Source organism: Saccopteryx leptura, chromosome 2 (assembly GCF_036850995.1).
Source record: "Saccopteryx leptura isolate mSacLep1 chromosome 2, mSacLep1_pri_phased_curated, whole genome shotgun sequence".
In the NCBI taxonomy this organism is placed as follows: domain Eukaryota; kingdom Metazoa; phylum Chordata; class Mammalia; order Chiroptera; family Emballonuridae; genus Saccopteryx; species Saccopteryx leptura.
Window position 1 is genome coordinate 300,937,255 of NC_089504.1, and position 18,581 is coordinate 300,955,835.

At 38.8% G+C, this 18,581-nt stretch overlaps 1 protein-coding gene across 4 annotated transcripts in view; it reads right to left on the reverse strand.

Annotated features, from left to right (window-relative positions):
* CADPS2 (calcium dependent secretion activator 2) overlaps positions 1–18,581 on the reverse strand; it is a 527,120-nt gene that overhangs the window by 183,891 nt on the left and 324,648 nt on the right. For all 4 annotated transcript variants that reach the window (XM_066362568.1, XM_066362567.1, XM_066362570.1 and 1 more), the window contains exon 9: positions 6,150–6,216. In XM_066362568.1, coding sequence (XP_066218665.1) covers positions 6,150–6,216 — 67 coding nt within the window. The remainder of the gene's footprint in view (positions 1–6,149; positions 6,217–18,581) is intronic.

Consider the following 18,581-nt stretch of genomic DNA (forward strand, 5'->3'; position numbering starts at 1 on the left):
TAAAAGAAATTATTTTTAACAAAGTTCCTTTTTAAAAAAAATGATTGATTTTAGAGAGAGGAGAGAGAAAAACATCAATTTGCTCTTCTATTTATTTACACATCACTGGTTGATTCATTTATGTGCCCTGAACAAGGATTGAACCCTCAATCTTGGCATATCAGGACAATGTTCTCACCAAATGAGCTACCTGGCCATGGCTGATATATCTTTTTAAAGGGGGACAAACAATCCACAGAAGAAAATATATAGGAAATGGATCCATTGAGGATGAAAGTTTAGCAGGTCACACTACTAGCAATGGTTTCCTGGCTACTTCCAGGAAGGGGAATGGAATGAGGTGGCTCTACAGACAGGGGTACTGACGGCACCATAAATACTTCTGTATGGCTTAATTTTACCTTACATGAGCACGTCCTGGGGTTGTATATTTTAAATCAATTTAAATCATAAGGCCAGAAAGCCACTATCCCTTGTCCTTCTTGATCAGACAGCACTATATCTGTTCACTTCATGCTCCCAGAAGCAAACATCAGCTGACGTCCCAAGACTAAACCCAGACCATACGATTTCACGCAGCAGTGGTGTTCTCAGACGTGTAACAGCAGCCTGCTGCGGTGGGCCCTGTGGGTGCTGGATGTCTCAGACAGCAACAGGTAGGGGCGGACATTTCTTTAAGTTTCAAACAGATTTGGGTGGCATCTCACTAACAGGCTTCTCGTATGTCTGCCGCATGCACAGATCATGCAGTGGCATGGCTGACTGTTTACATCCTGTGCCAACTCGGCTGATATGTAATTAACATTCTGTCTTGATAGCCTGCTGTTGTTTGCAGCAACTTCAAGTCCTGATTCTGACACGTCAACAACAAGCAGTGAACACTTTGATACAAAACAACTGATGTCTACTTCAGTTTCCAGTGATGTCGCACAGTAGGTGGCCTTCGTGAGGCACAGGCTTCTTACGCTATCCCTCACTGGCCATTTCCTTTCCGCAGTAACACTGTTTTGTACCTCATGAAACTAACGATCCACTAATCTTTTTTTTTTTTTTTCTCTTTTTTTTTTTTTTTTTTTTTTCATTTTTCTGAAGCTGGAAACAGGGAGAGACAGTCAGACAGACTCCCGCATGCGCCCGACCGGGATCCACCCGGCACGCCCACCATGGGCGGTGCTCTGCCCCCCAGGGGGCGATGCTCTGCCCATCCTGGGGGTCGCCATATTGCGACCAGAGCCACTCTAGCGCCTGAGGCAGAGGCCACAGAGCCAACCCCAGCGCCCGGGCCATCGTTGCTCCAATGGAGCCTTGGCTGCGGGAGGGGAAGAGAGAGACAGAGAGGAAAGCGCGGCGGAGGGGTGGAGAAGCAAATGGGCGCTTCTCCTATGTGCCCTGGCCGGGAATCGAACCTGGGTCCTCCGCACGCTAGGCCGATGCTCTACCGCTGAGCCAACCGGCCAGGGCTCGATCCACTAATCTTGAAATGTGTGACTATTCATATGTCTGTGTGTCTTCAGATCAGCTAGAGCTGCATGCATCAATTTAATCACAGCATTATCACCGAGTAAATGAGAGCTTAATCTTGAGATTCTGACAGAGCTGGATTGACCCCTTTACTAGACCACATACTAACTTTGGGTGTAATTTTGGGTAAATTATACAACCCCTTCATAAATCAATTTTGTCTATATAATGAGGATAATAATACTTGCCCTCCAAAATACCTTATTTAAAGGAGCAAATGAGATAATGTGCTAAAGTGCTTTACATTAATAAATATTACATTAAATATAGCAAGAACTGTATTAATAGATGAGTGCTTTAATAATTGTTAGATTTGCCAAAGAATATGCCATACCTGCAGGGATAGTTATTTGACTAGGCATTAGCAGAAAAGAAAATTACAAAATAATTGTTTGGTTAAATCATAAACACAAAGATAAGTTTAAAGCTATTAAATGTGTTGAAATGAACTAAAATATATGAGTGTCATAAGTACTTCGTACCAATTGATATCCTCCAAATATAAAACAAAAACCCTGAATTACCACAGAAAAAAAAGAGATAATATATTAATATATGTTTAATTTTGGTAAGATTTCAAACATAATTCTTCCAAGTCACTGTTCTTTTAATGCAGGATGAACCCTAATTTACCTTAATTGAAAAAAAGGCAGCCTCCTAAAAAAGAAACACAAAAAAAACATGAAAATCTATTTACCACTGTTAACTCTGCTGGCTTCGGAATCTAAATGGGGATCAAAACTAATTTTACTTAGAAGTTAAATAAGCACCTGACATCAATAAATAATTTAATTTCCCATTTTAAATCTGATTTAAATATGTACGTGAGAGTCTTGCAGAAGTCTTTTCACTTCAGTGGCTCCTCGAGGATTCACTTTGAACCATGATTTTGCAGCTGGCCAAGCCTGACTCTCAATCGATTTTTATGAGTACAAATTCCCAGGTTGATGGCTGATCTCCAGCTATATCACTCATGTAATCCACACTCACAAGTGGTGATGAGACTCGCATTATCACCAGAGCCCCATTCTGCTGCAGACACAGCAGGGGCCCCCTGTCCTCCCCAGCATAACGACTCCTTTACCTTCCAACAGTGCAGCCCACAGGTATGGGCCTACCAGCCCTGTGCCGACAGACTGAGTCGCCTTTAAAAATACCAATGAAATCTACCTGCTTCCTTCAAAGGCTCATTCTCATGGAATTGCCATACGTATCCATTTTAATCTTGAGATGTATGCCTTCACTGGTCTTCTCAATACATACTGGAGTTGAAAGGAAGATTCAACTGTATTTAAAATTTCAACAAGATGCCAGAGTACTGGCATTTCTATCTCAGCGTACACTTGGGCATGGGATTCTCTGTGCCAGTGCATGTGGGTACATATACTTGTGTAAAGTCAGAATGCATAAACAAGACTTCAAATTTTAAAAGGATACCTCAGACAGAACAAATCTGAATTCATTATAGTTTGGTAATGCTTTTTCTGAATTTCAATCATGGCATATATAGGTTTATCTACGGTCTGAGTTAAATTTTACCTTTAAAAATGTTAAACATATATTTGTTACTGGGTTTCCAAACCCTCTTCTATGGTGATCATCAAATTATACTGGTTTGTCCCGTAACTTTTTTTTTTTTGTATTTTTCTGAAGTTGGAAACGGGGAGGCAGTCAGACAGACTCCTGCATGTGCCCGACCTGGATCTACCCAGCATGCCCACCAGGGGGCGATGCTCTGCCCATCTGGGGCATTGCTCGGTCGCAACCAGAGCCATTATAGCGCCTGAGGCAGAGGCCATGGAGCCATCTTCAGTGCCCGGGCCAATTTGCTCCAATGGAACCTTGGCTGCAGGAGGGGAAGATAGAGACAGAAAGGAAGGAGAGGGGGAGGGGTGGAGAAACAGATGGGTGCTTCTCCTGTATGCCCTGGCCGGGAATCGAACCCGGAACTCCTGCACGCCAGGCCAACGCTCTACCACTGAGCCAACCGGCCAGAGCTTGTCCTGTAACTTTTGATTCTTGGGATCATATGCAATAAAATAAGGAGAAAATGACTGCCTTGAACCGTACCTGGCCAAAACATAAAATGGTCATTTGACTTCTCAAGACCGATCTACTTATAAAGCCTAATTTCCATATTAAAACAATCAGTATATTAGAAACTCTTTTATCCTGCTGTCACTTACCCATATTTCCAGTGACTATTCTCCGATTCATTCTCACAACATAATAAATATGTACATTGAGTATATATATAAATACAAGCAGCACTGAGCTTCTTGGTATTTACCCAAGGAGCTGAAAGCTTGTGTCTACACAGAAACCTAAACACGGAGGATTGCAGCAACTTAATTCATAATTGCTAAATTCTGGAAACAACCAAGATGCCATTTAATAGGTGAATGGATAAATAAACTATGATTCCTCCAGACAATGAAATATTACTCAGTGCTTTAAAAAAAGAGCTTTCAAGCCATGGAAAAATATTAAATGCATACGACTAAGGGAAAGAATTCAGTCTGAAAAGGCTACATACTGTACGATTGAAACAATATTACATTCTGCAAAAGGCAAAACTATGAAGACAATAAGAAAACCCAGTGATTTCCTGGGGAAGGAGAGGAATGAACAGGCTCAGCACAGAGAATTTGTACAGCAGTGAAAGTACTCTGTATGATATTACTGTGATGGATATATGTCCTGATACATTTATTCAAATACATAGAACGTTCATCACCGAGAGTAACTCATAATGTGCACTGTGTACTGTGGATGATTGTGATGTGTCAATGTCCAATGTTGGTTCATCCTTGGTAACAAATGTATAAAGATGTTGACAATGGGGCAGGGGGAACTACGCATGTGTGGGGGGCAGGAGATATATGGGAAATCTCTGTATCTTCCTCTCAATTTTGAACCCAAAGCTGCTTTTAATAAATTAAGTCTTATATAACAAAGGAAAATACTTTTTAAAAGCCATAATCAGTTACTTGTAAAACTATGCTTATTAAGAGTCAGCAGGGGTTTGTTTACGCCAGTAACATAAGGTATTGAAATTATAGATTTGAGTTTCTGTATAAATGCATGAAATGTGACTATGAAAAAGGACCTCCTGATTCTATGAAAAATTAGTTGAATGCTTTAGAAAGACTTGATAGAGACAAGCTACTAACACAAACTTGTCCAATTAGACATAAGACATCTAGTGATGGAAATAAAACCAAGGCTGCTAGAAAGATCTGCACTGAAATGGCGTGGTAAATATATTTCAGCTCTTGTGCCAATGTAAAGAACTTAAACCTGTAACCCAAAGACAGTGACTTACAGCTGTGGTATCTGGAGGACAGGTCACCAAGAACTCCCAACGGGGGGCCCTTACTTACAGTAAATGCTGGGGCTTCAGATCATAAGGCTGTCAATGTGTGTGTGCATGTGTGTACATCTGTGATTAAAGTAGCTCATTAAATACTGGTTCTAATAACATAAGAAAAGGTTACATTTTAACCATGAAAAAGAAAAACATGGCTGTTTGCCATGTAGATAAAATGACTTTTCACTAAGTTTTATACTTTTCATGAAATTTTCATGTCATCATGGCACAGAATTTATTCAGCAATTAATAGATGGTCATATTTCTAGAAGATAGCAAATTATAGTTTTCCTTCCTTAGCATTTCACTGTGTCATTCTGACTGAGATCATTTAAGCTTTTTTAATGCGTGGGTAGGAATCAATGAGATTTTTACAGAGCATTTTCTGTTAAGAATTCCAAAAATGAGTCTTTTCAAATATTCCCATGGAAATAAAATAGCTTAGGTTTATAACCAAATAAAATGACTATTACTTAGAAAGTTATTTCAATGTAAAATGAATTTAATGAGTATATTCTACGAGCAAATATTTTCCATGATTCAAAATGCACAAAATATAAACAACACAAGCACACACACATACAAAGAGTCAGCCAAACTGTACAATCCAGTAATTCATCCACATGCTGGATCCTATCACAAACAAATCTACCAAAGTGACTTAAAAACATAATTATGCAGATAAGTAATATATGTGGCATATTTGAATAAACATGAGTGCTTTGTTGTGTTACGTTTATCTTTAAAATTGCAGAATGATGCATTGGTACTCAAGGTGTGATCTTATAAACTTGAGGGTCTTTGAGACCTTTTCAGGGGATCGGTGAGGTCACGCCTGTTTTGATAATACACATACATCATCTGCCTTTTTCATTTTCACAGTTATGCTCTCATTAGTGAACAGTGGAGTTCTCCAGAGGCTAAGTTTGATCTGATATTGCAACAGATTGAATGTAGGAGCTGATATAAAATTACGGCTGCGTTCCATTAAACCAGACACTAAAGAGATGTACGAAAGTCTGAAAGAATGCCACACCCTTCACTAAATAGTACGGTTTGGAAAATAGTTGCTCTATAAAAGTAATTTGTGTTAGCGTGTCATAAAGTTAACTTTATTTTAAAATGAATTAAATTATTTAAATTGTTTTCAATTTTAATTTCTAATACAGTGAATATTGATAAATATAACCCACAAAAGAAAAAGTTTGAGAACTGCTGTCTTAGAGTGATTAAGTCACAGAAAAAAATATTTGCTAACCTGAACCAGAACGAAGTAACGTTTTTTCCATCTTTTCCAAACCTTCTGTCCAAGGGCATACAGATATCTGGTAAGAAAAACAAACAAACAAAAGAACACTTCATGTGAGTAACACCGTGGCTCTGGGTGACCACATTTCTTCCACAGGTATATTTATTCCTGAGACCAGCCTGCTAAAGGCAAAGTGTAGTTCATTTGGAATCTGAGACAGCACGCGGTTTCTGTATTACAAAATGACTGAGCTTATTCTAGGTTCTTGAAAGGCAATTGATTTATGTGGCTTATCAATTTGTCAGTTTATACCGCAAATTGAGCGAAGTTGGAGCTAGAAAGGATAATCAAGGAACCAGTAGGAACTTTATTCTTACACCTGCTTCTCAGGAGAGACAAAGGCTATGAATTGCTAGACAGTTTCACCTCTCAGGTGTGGCCTAAAACAGAGCCGGCTGTACAGTGAAGAACCCAGGGGTCACGGTCCAGCTATGGGACCCAGAAATGTGCCCGTACCAATCTCAGTGTCCGTTTCCTCAACCATCAAATGAAAGGATTGCATCTGCTGATTACCACGGTGTGTGCCAGCCCCACAATTTGGAGGTTTACCTGATTTATGGAAGCATCTTGAAAATTTTCCTAACTATGAAATTCAGATAACAACGAAGGTGACAGGGTAAAATTGAACATAATATCAATCAACACTTTTGTTCAACTATGCAATGCTATTAGAAGCCTGACTTAAAATGATTAACGTTGCCGACCATCTGAAAACAAAACTTTTGTTCTTACTGAAAATAGGGAGTTAAGCTTAAATATCGAGAAAAAGAAGACACTAATAATTAATCAAGTGTGAACATGTCATGGAGAGCGATTTAAAATTTATACCACAAAACTACACACATACCTACCACAGAAGTGGAGAATAGATTAGAAGTTTAAAATATGACAAAAAGAGGCTTAATTTTTAAATGAAAGTAAGCTTTTCCAGTATTTTGACACAATCTCTTTTTCTGAAGTGAAGGTTTTACATTGTAGACCAGTAATTTTCAACCATTTTACACTTGGGAACCGGTGAAAATAGGAGAATTATTTCGGAGACCACTAAAATAGACATCACCTAGAGCATAAGCGAATTTTTTTTTTAATTTTTTATTTTTTTAATAATTTTTTTAAAATTCATTTTAGAGAGGCGAGGGAGAGAGGGAGAGAGAGAGAGAGAGAGAGAGAGAGAGAGAGGAGAGACAGAGAGAGAGAAGGGGGAGGAGCTGGAAGCATCAACTCCCATATGTGCCTTGACCAGGCAAGCCCAGGGTTTTGAACTGGCGACCTCAGCATTTCCAGGTCGATGCTTTATCCACTGCACCACTACAGGTCAGGCAACAAGAGCATAAGCGAATTTGACTAAGTCACTGGGTTTGTATTTTTCATAGAACATCAGGGTGGTTAACTTGTTCACGGACCAGAATGAAATTTCTAGCAGACCAGGTGCATGGACCAGTGGTTGAAAAACACTGTTGGAGACTCTAGTCAAACTAACTCAATTTATATACAATTCTGAGTAACAAAAAAGCACTACAGCTAATAGTTTATATAAGGGCTTAAAATCTCTAGACTTTCACAATGTTTAAAACTAAAATCTTGGCTTGAATATTTAGTTTTCGTCTTATTAAAAGAATTCCTTGTGCAATACAAAGCAAACATACCTTTTTGCCCCCCTTTAAAAAAATAACAGGGGATATTAGCTTAGGAGTGTTGAAATGCATGAGAACTTGTATTCCCGACTAGTGCAGAGTAATGTAAGGCTGCCTTTCTGTAGGCTAATGTGGCAATATGTAGAAACAGCCCCAACTTTCCACCCTGAAATTTCTTTCTTTCTTTTTGTGTGTGTGTGTATTTGTGTGTGTGTGTGTGTGTGTGTGTGACAGAGACAAAGAGGGACAGATAGGGACAGATAGACAGGAAGGGAGAGAGATAAGAAGCATCAATTCTTCATTGCCGGACCTTAGTTGTTCATTGATTGCTTTCTCATATGTGCCTTGACCAGAGTGCTACAGCAGACCAAGTGACCCCTTGCTCAAGCCAGCGACCTTGGGCTCAAGGTGGTGAGCCTTGCTCAAACCAGATGAACCCACGCTCAAGCCGTTGACCTCGGGTCCCTTGCATCCTAGTCCGACACCCTCTCTATCCACTACGTCACCGCCTAGTCAGGCCCACCCTGGAATTTCTTAGGGAAACAATTAGCTATGCAGATAAAGATGTATGCTACATGGATACAAAGAACAGTGTTATTTTTATTATTGGAAACATAAGCGTCTAACAGTGGGCGAGTTATTTAATAAATACTGTCATAGACATAAAAAGAAATCCTATGAGGCCACTGAATAATATTTTTTAAAAAGCCATATAAAGAATCTCTCACTACAGAATGTTATGCGAAAATAGCAGATTCAAAACTACATACACACACAATGACTTGGAATTTGTAAAACATATATATGAAGTAAATTATCCAAAATATTAGTAATAGTTATGTTTGTGTGTTAGGGTTTTGTATGACTCAGGTTTCTTTCTTTATTCTCTATGTTTTATAAATTTTCAGAATCAAACAAAAATCTTATGTTATTAAAAGTCAAAGTAAAAGCTAGGCTCCTGCAGTGGGAAGCGTCACCCATGTGCCCAAATCAATTATACCTGTTCTTCTGGCACATCAGCTAGCTGAAGTGCTTGGTGAACTTGTATTTGGCTCTCACAATCCCTTTGATACTGTATCATCTGAGCTTGTGGATGTAATGTGAGTTCACTGAGTTACTGACAGAGCCATCTATCCTACTGTTCTCACCTGTTCCCTCTCTCCTCTTGATAGCCCTTAAAGCCTTCTGCCCCACCTTTGCTCTACCCTCTAATTTCTCTTCTGTGATTCTGATGAAAGGTGTTTCGCTGCTCTCTTTCTGTCTTTCCTGCATCATTCCCCTTCCCTCAAATGCACGCACCCAACCTCCTGTTACAGGGTTAACGGCAATGACCCCAGGAGCTAGATACTGTGCACTTAAGAGATGCCCTCTCTGAAGGCACACTAGCAAGATGGGCACCAAATAGCTGTCTTGGACTCACAGAGGGCACTTGGAATTACCTTTTTCTGTGACCTCAGCCCGTTTCTTAGCTCCTTCAAAGTGTCTCCCTTAGCATGTTGCTGGGCAACAGGGTCATACATAAGTGAAAGTGAATATTGATACACAAACCATCAACACCACAAGCAAGTCAAGGGTAAGTCTTGCTGACAGTGAAGGTATTGCATGAGGAGTAATACTGTCAGTGGCAACATCATTCAATATGATGGCTCAACACATTTGGAATGAACCTGTCTGCTTACTGTGAAGGCAGAAAGTGGAGGGGTGGGCGGGCACATACATGTCTACGTTGGAAGATGTTCTAATGTAGAATAAAAGACAGTTTGAGACTGGAAGCAAGATAAGCTCTTTAGAGTTGGGCTTCGAGGCATTTGGACACTTGTATGGCAGGAAAGAATCCAAATAAACACATACAGAAGTCACAGCTGACCAAACATATATAGAAAGTATCTGGTCAAAAGAGTTTTAGTCACCGCATAAGAAAAAAACTACACTCAGCAAAAGATTAACTGTACAGAGGAAATATAATAAATGCTATGCAGGAGAATCCAACAGTTTCTGTCCTTTATTTTTCATGTTGGCCAGACAAAAATTTTATGTAAAATAAATAAATGTGCATGAAAAAAACACATCCAGCCTGACCAGGCAGCGGCGCAGTGGATAGAGTGTGGGACTGGGATGTGGAGGACCCAGGTTCGAAAACCCCAGGTTGCCGGCTTGAGCACAGGCTCATCTGGTTTGAACAAGGCTCACCAGCTTGAACTCAAGGTCGCTGGTTTGAGTAACGGATCACTAGGTCTGCTGTAGACCTCCCTGCCCTGCCCCCATCAAGGCACATATGAGAAGGCAATCAATAAACAACTAAGGTGCTGCAACGAAGAATTGATGCTTCTCATCTCTCTCCCTTCCTGCCTTTCTGTCCCTATCTCTCTGTTTCTGTCACAAAAAACCAAACCAAAACAAAAAACAGACAAACAAAATAAGCACATCCAAAAAGATCACTAGGCTGAATAAAAAAAAAGTGCATCAAACTTAAATTTGAGTTTTTATATTTGTAAGGATGCATTCTGGAATTTGGTACCAAGTCTCACTGTCCAGTGCTTTTTCTCTGGTATCAAAGAAGCTTCTTGGCATAACAGACACATTTCTGTTATGTGGAACAATAACAGAACAATAAAGAAAAGAGATGTTCATCAGTTTTGTTTTAAGAGCCAAATCTCAAAACCATCTAAAAGCCAAACAATAAGGAATAACAAAGTTGCCATTAAACATGATGCCCCCCAAAATCATATGGAAGAATTATTATAACGTTAAGTTTAAGAAAAAAAAAGTTACATGAGCTTATAGTACATGAATGGAAAAACAACCCAGAAAGATGTATCAAAATAAACTTACAAAATAATTAATAGCACAAAATACAAAAAATAATTCAAAATAGCCTGGCTGTTGAGATTAAAGGTGAGCTTCATATTCATTCTGTCTTTCTACACATCTACAATTTCTATGTTGAGCATGTCTTTCTCTTTTCTTGAAAGTAAGGTTTATTAGTTTACATGAAGTAAAATTCACCCATTGTAGGTATATAATTTGTTGAGTGTTGACCTAGTCATGTAACTACCGTGGCAGTGAACTTCTGGAACACTTCCATCCCCTGACGGCTGCTGCATGCTACCATGGATCAATCTCCTACTCACGTCCTCACCTCTGAAACCACTGATCTGATTTCTGACCTTTCAGATCTTTTGTTTTCCAGAATCCCATACCAGTGGAATTACACAGTTTGTCGCCTTTTGTGTCTGCATTCTTTCTCTTAGTATAAAGCTTTTGAGATTCCTCCATGCTGTGGTCTGGATCAGGAGTCCCAATTTATTACTGAATATATTTCTATATTTCTTTGTGTGTGTGTGTGTGTGTGTGTGTGTGTGTGTGTGTGTGTGTGTGTGTGTGTGTGACAGAGAGAGACAGAGAGAGGGACAGATACGGACAGATAGGAAGGGAAAGAGATGAGAAGCATCAATTCTTCATTGTTCATTGACTGCTTTCTCATATGTGCCTTGACCGGGGGGCTACAGCAGACCGAGTGACCTGTTGCTCAAGCCAGTGACCTAGGGCTCAAGCTGGTGAGCCTTGCTCAAACCAGATGAGCCCGTGCTCAAGCTGGTGACCTCAGGGTTTTGAACCTGGGTCCTCCGCATCCCAGTCTGACACTCTATCCACTGTGCCACTGCCTGGTCAGGCTGAATATGGATTTCACTGTATGAATTGACTTCATTGTGATCATCTGTTCACTAGTTGGTGGACATTTGGGGTGTTTCTACTTTTCTTTGGCTGTCATAAATAAAGTTGCTATAAACATTGATGTACAGGTCTTTGTGTTGGCATATTTCCATTTCTCCCAAGTAAATATCTAGGAGTGGAATTGTTGAGTTACATTGAAAAAAATATATGTTTAACTTTATAAGAAACTGCCCAAACTGCTTTCAAAGTGGCTTTAAAATTTAGCATTACCAGTAGCCATAAATGAGAGTATATCTTACTTTTATAATCAGAAAAAATTACTATTATTAAGGATTTGGGGGATGTGGTTATTATGGCTCCATTAATAATATTTCTGGTACGACTAAGTGGAATACCTATAGACCAAGGATAAGGATTTTAGTCCTCTTGTCTTGAGCATAGAAGGGATCTCTAAGCTTTAATGGTTACGAGGGCTTTTTAGTTTTCAAGGCTATTCTCAAACCCTAGAATTTAGAGCAGTTTAAATTCTTTGCGAGGGCTCTCACCAGCTTTGGGAAGGTTAAGGTGTGAAGAGGAAGAAAAAAGTACCCTGAATTACAGAATTTGTTACAGTTAAATAATACATTCATTAGAAGGTATATGTAAAAAAAGCAAAATGCATTCTCCTCTAACCCATCTTTATAACCAGCATGGCTATTAAATCAGAGTTCTTTTATTTTCCTTGTTTGCTTTTTAAAAATGTTGAGTGTTATATTATAAACAATTTTTTTTTCATTTTTCTGAAGCTGGAAACAGGGAGAGACAGTCAGACAGACTCCCGCATGCGCCCGACCGGGATCCACCCGGCACGCCCACCATGGGGCGACGCTCTGCCCACCAGGGGGTGATGCTCTGCCCCTCCGGGGCGTCTCCATGTTGTGACCAGAGCCACTCTAGCGCCTGAGGCAGAGGCCACAGAGCCATCCCCAGTGCTCGGGCCATCTTTGCTCCAATGGAGCCTTAGCTGTGGGAGGGGAAGAGAGAGACAGAGAGGAAAGCGCGGAGGAGGGGTGGAGAAGCAAATGGGCGCTTCTCCTGTGTGCCCTGGCCGGGAATCGAACCTGGGTCCTCCGCACGCTAGGCCGACGCTCTACCGCTGAGCCAACCGGCCAGGGCCTATAAACAATTTTTTATAGATGAAAATCCAAGTAAGATATTTTTTATTTCAGAAAAAAATATACTAGCCTGACCAGGCAGTGGCGCAGTGGATAGAGTGTCAGACTGGGATGCAGAGGACCCAGGTGGGAGACTTTGAGGTTGCCAGCTAGAGCATGGGCTCATCTGGTTTGAGCAAGGCTCACCAGCTTGAGCCCAAGTTTGCTGGCTTGAGCAAGGGGTCACTCAGTCTGCTGTAACCCCCTGGTCAAGGCACATATGAGAAAGCAATCAATGAACAACTAAGGTGCCGCAATGAAGAACTGATGCTTCTCATCTCTCTCCCTTCCTGTCTGTCTGTCCCTATCTGTCCCTCTCTCTGACTGTGTCTCTGTCATAGCATGTGTGTGTGTGTGTAGTAAGTTGCATTTAACATACTATGTTCTACTAGGTAATATATTCTGTTACACTTACAGGGTGATACTGTATTCAAGTATTCTTAATTACTGAAAAATGAGTTCCTCTATAGAGAGATCGTATATCTATCACAAATTTTTAAAGAATGTGTATACAATATGTTGACTTCAAACAGTCTTAAAATATAATTTGATTTTTCTTTAATGATTTACAAAGGATGGTATAACATTTCAAGGTCATTATTATTAACATCAGTTATAAGTACACAATTTCATAAAAGGAGAAGGTATTGCTGATAAACTCTTAACTATTTGATCTGCAACAGCAATAGCATTAATTAAACAGATCCTTGGAAGCTATTTACCTGTTGTTTCTTTCCGCTTCATAAAATACATAGGGTTCTTTCTGAATTTGTTGGACTGACATTGGTTAGTACAATTATATAGGGATCCAGTGTACGATTCTATAATACATCATCTGCATATTGTATTGTGTGTTCACCACTCCAAATCAAGTCTCTTTCCATCACCATTCATTCTTCTTTTAAAATAGTCCAGAATTTTAAGAAGTCTATTATGAATATAGTCTTATCATCTGAATTCTGGATGAACTGGTTTCTTACTCAGTTTTATGAAACCTGGATTTTATGCAATAAAGACACAGAGAACAAGAAGTGTACTTGTCATCCTGGAGATGGTCGCGCTCCAGTGTACTACAGGTCTGCTGGTGGGTCTGCTCTGCAGCTGGATTCTTCCTGAATATATATAAATATATCTGCAGAGTAATTAATAGCTTCCTCTTGATTGTATGATTAATGCAAATAAAATATTTTTTTAAGAAATTGTAAATCAGTCCTACCAAATACTAGTTAAACTGGACCACACATATAAATGGGTTTTATATGACAAATAATGTTATCCAGTAAAGTATGTATTACATAGCATGGGAACAACATTTTTCTAATGAACGTTGTGCATCATTTTTATCTTATTTTAAAGAGGAAAGCAAGTTTTGATTTTTTTTGGGGGGGGTGGTCTTTCCACATTATTCACTTTCATTACCCTATAGAATTTGGATTGAAACACATTATTTTTTCACCCTTGTAAAATTATTTCAGTAAAGAAATGGATGGATAGTGAAGAAGCACATGCCCATAAACCATTTTCGCAGTCATAAGTCATACAACACTGTCCACTAATCTATCAGAGTACAACTCTAGGGAAAGAAATTCCCTAATCAAAGTTAAATTGGATCCAAGAATTATTATTTGACAGGAATAAAAGAGATGTTCTATTGTACGTAACATATTTCAAAAAAGCACATATTTCCAATGCTAATTCGTACTAAATATATCACTTTTCCATCAAAATATATCCAATGTATCATAATACTCAAGTAACGATCATAGTATAGATTTTAAAATAACTGCTCAAATATTATTTAAAAGTGTTTGCTTTCATCAGCACCAGCACATCCAACTTAAGAAAGGCATTAAGAAGTTGTCCCCTTTGAACAAAAAACTGCCTGCTTAACTTCAAAATCTGCTCTTCTTAACACAGGATTAGGTAACAAAGAAATTAGCAGCGCTGACACAAAGCTTGGATTTAACACAGGAGAGTAAAGCTGTAAAGCACTTGGTTTTATAAATCAGTATAAACACAGCAATAATCTTAAAGTATTAATCCCGCTTCTAGGGTTGTTTCTGACGGAGAGTACTATTTGCTCCAAAGAAGCAGGAATCATTGTTAGGAAATAAGCCACAGAACCAACTAAACGTGCATCAATGTTTCATTCGCCTCCGACTATTTCCTTAGCATGTCTAACGATTCCCGGGTCATGCTTTATCCTCAAGTATCAAAGATATCAGCAAATTAAGTTTAAGATTTTAAATGATATATTTAAAATATGGTGTGAATGAACAGATCACATACTATGCTGTTAGGGAAAAGGTCAAGAGAAGAGGTAAAAAAGAGGAAACAAAAAAAGGTTGGTATGGCCTAACTTCAATTCACTATAGTTGCTATCAACAAGGCAAACGGGGAATGTTTTTCTCTTCTATACCAGGAGTTATATATGGGCTTTAGAATATCTCAACACTTACACTAAAAACTGTACTCTCTGTGGTGTCAGCATGATCCTTAAAAGAGTACCTGTTAACTTAGTAAGTCAACTGAAACATAGACTGTAATTACTTCAAAAAGTTTTCATTTGTCAAACAACAAAAGCAGAAACTTTATGGAATCCATCAGAATGTTCTGACGACAGGAATAAAAACATTTCTTTAGATATAAGTTGACATATTATTTTAATAAAATAATCTCAACCATATAGTTATAGAGTAAAATAAAGTTTGGTAAACTTCAGAAAAACAAAAATCAGAAAAATTACTTTACTTACTGTTGTTACATTTTTAGCAGATACTTAGATTACAGAACATGTTCAGACTGCAATGCTTATAAAATTATTTTGAATGCTTCTTTTACACAGCACCTCTATCAACGATTAAAAAAATCGATTCACACATAACATGCTGTGATTTGTCTTACTTTAAGCCAAAAATCTCAGAAATTAGTTTTATTAATAAGTTATTTTTCTCTAAGTACTTTATAATCTCTGCTAATATATATAATCAACAAAAGTTAATGGAATTTCAAGAACTTATTTTCTGATGAGTTTTGAAAAGTGAGATTTAACTCATTTTTATAACACTTATCTGAAGTAAAATATAGCCTCTATTATCTAGTAAGGAAGCAGCTAATATTCTCTGTTTATACCACATATGAAATAGAAAATGGTAACATGAAATAAATATGCCATTTATCCAAACACTATAATGGCACTTTTAAAAACCTTTCTAACTTGAAGGCTGTTCAAAGACTACTTAAACATACCCAAATTCTCCGAGCACATTACTAAATATTGTAGTTTCGTTTCAATTACAGTGCAGCATGCACTTCTAATAGGAAAGAGACTGTGACAATTTATTTGCACTGAGGCCATGCTGTGAGAGTTCATGGTTTTACTTTATGATAAAAAATCATCACTAATGAATATTTGAAAAACATAATTGTATACAGAATACGGGAATTATTCAATGTTTTTTTTTAAAAAAGACTGTTACTTTTGGTGGGTCACTTATGAATCTAGCTTTTTATTCAAAGAAATGGAACAATCAATCTGCATGTTGAATGATAAAGCCTTTTCTTCTACAAGCCTTCCTTTTTTCAAGGAAAAATACAGAAAGAAAAAAAAAATCAATATAGAGAGTAGTTTAGCCCTGGAAAGGGCTTTCTTAAAGAGAAACCTCAGTCAAGGTTGAAAGAGCAATTAATGCAGGCTCAAAAATCCGGGCCATTCTGATAGAGTTCGGTTAACATGTGGCAGAAGTAATCATCCACTTGTGAAAATGATTTTCGGTTCATTCTCAAACACCTTTCAGACACTCATGATCCCATTTAACTGACAACAATACAGGCTATCTGTGGGCACCACTGCATTTGATGTGAAAACCAGTAGGGACCAAATGCCCTCGGGCACTTGCAGTCTTCCCTGCACGTTCTCTGTTCTCTGCTGCTTGCATAGAGGGATTCTTCCTTTCACTGCATTCTTTCTTTTATTTAGCCCCACAAGATTGAGCTCTCCCCTCCCCTCCTTTTTGTGGCTTGGTTTACAGCTAAAAAACAAGGAAAAGAAACTGACTCAAGACAACAGTGCGACCTGGGCATTAAGAAATCAAGAAGTAAATATTTTCCAGTGGGGTTTCCTACTTTCTGAATTCTTGCAGCAAAGGGTACTGAGGCGGGGAGGTGAGGACAGGTTCCCTACCAAACAAAATTACAACATTCGAGAGAAATCATGAGTCAGGAAGATTCAGAAACGTCTGTTGTTGAGCAAGAAGTTAAAATATGTGTGCTACATAAACAGGAGATTTAAAAAAAACACAACTAGTTAAATGCGGTGTTTCACTCATTTTCTGTATCACATTTTGAAGACTGGATAATGTAATAAAAACTGTGACCTCCTCCTTTTCCTAAGTCCCATCTTTTGCTTATTTAATGTGAGTTAATCAGCTCAGATGAGCATGATTAGATTGTCAGAGTAAGGTATAAAAGCTATTCTAAAAACTGGCATGCCACTGTACAATCTGGAATATGAACAGAGGCAAACCGAGAAGGCTATAAAACCCCAACCCACCCTCAGATAAGACATGGAGAACTACAAGTGATCATTCTCAAAGATCGCGTTCCAAAATCAATGGCAATGCACTTTCACCTAGAAACAAAACAGGAACTGGGGAAACCATGCAAGTGGTTCTATGGAAAGTAGTTTTAAATAGCTAAACACAGATAGAGCATCATCCTGGTGCACCAAAAACCCATCCCTGGTCAGGGCACAGAGGAGAAGCAATCAATGAGTGCACAACTAAATGTAACAACTAAGTGCAACAATGAGTTGATGCTCCTGTCTCTTTCTTCTTTCTTCTCTCTCTCTCTCCCCTCGCTTCCTCTCTCATTCTTTCACATCAGTGAAAACATTAAAAAAAAAATAGCTAAACAATCCAACTCTACAGAGAACTCTCTTATTAAAAAGGCAGCTTTTCCCACCTTTAGCTTTGATAACTGACCAGCCTTCTTTTATATCCTGATTAGTAGAAAAAGTGCCCTAACATAAGTTTTGTAATGGTCATGATTTCACCAATGCTAATATTTACAACTATATAGGACCTCATTCTAACACTCTTCATCATGGAGGTCATATTTGTAAAGCACGGTTTCATGCTTTTCCTAAGTTTAAATGTTCTTCAAAATATGATAATACCTTTTTTTTTTTGACTCTGCAGAAGCTTCACTGCTTTGTTAAAAGTTCAAGAAGTTAATGGACTTTCCAAGCTGATTACAAAATATCTCAGAAGAGAGTAAGAGGGAGAAAAATATCCTTCCTACCTCCCTCCTTCACCCCCTTTTTTTAGGTGAGAGGAGGGGAAATAGTGAGACAGACTTCCACATTTGTCCTGACTGGGATCCACCTGGTAACCCCTGTCTGGAGCTGATGTTCTAGTAGTACCTAGCTATTTTTAGCACCTGAGCCTGCTATGCTCGTCAGCATCCATGGCCATGCTCGAACCAAATGAGTCACTGGCTGCGGTATGGAAAGAAGGAGAGAAAGGGAGAGAGGAAGAGGAAGAAAAGCAGATGGTTGCTTCTCCTTTGTATCCTGACCGAGAATCAAACCTGGGATGGCCATATACTGAGCTGACGCTCTATTCACTGAGCCAACTCCAACTGGCCAGGGCCCCTAAGACTTTATTAAGCAAACTACCGCAAACAGAAAAACTTGCATGGAGCCAAGTCTGCACTCCATCTGCTAGGAAGGGTGCAGAGGCTGTGAGGTTGCTGTCTCTGCGGCTCAGGCTATTCTACTTTTCAAAGGGAAAGACACTCCACTCCACTTTGCAAAGCTCTAGGGCACCTAAAGGTTTAAAACAAAATCATTCATTTAGGCAATCCTAGATATTTTTGTA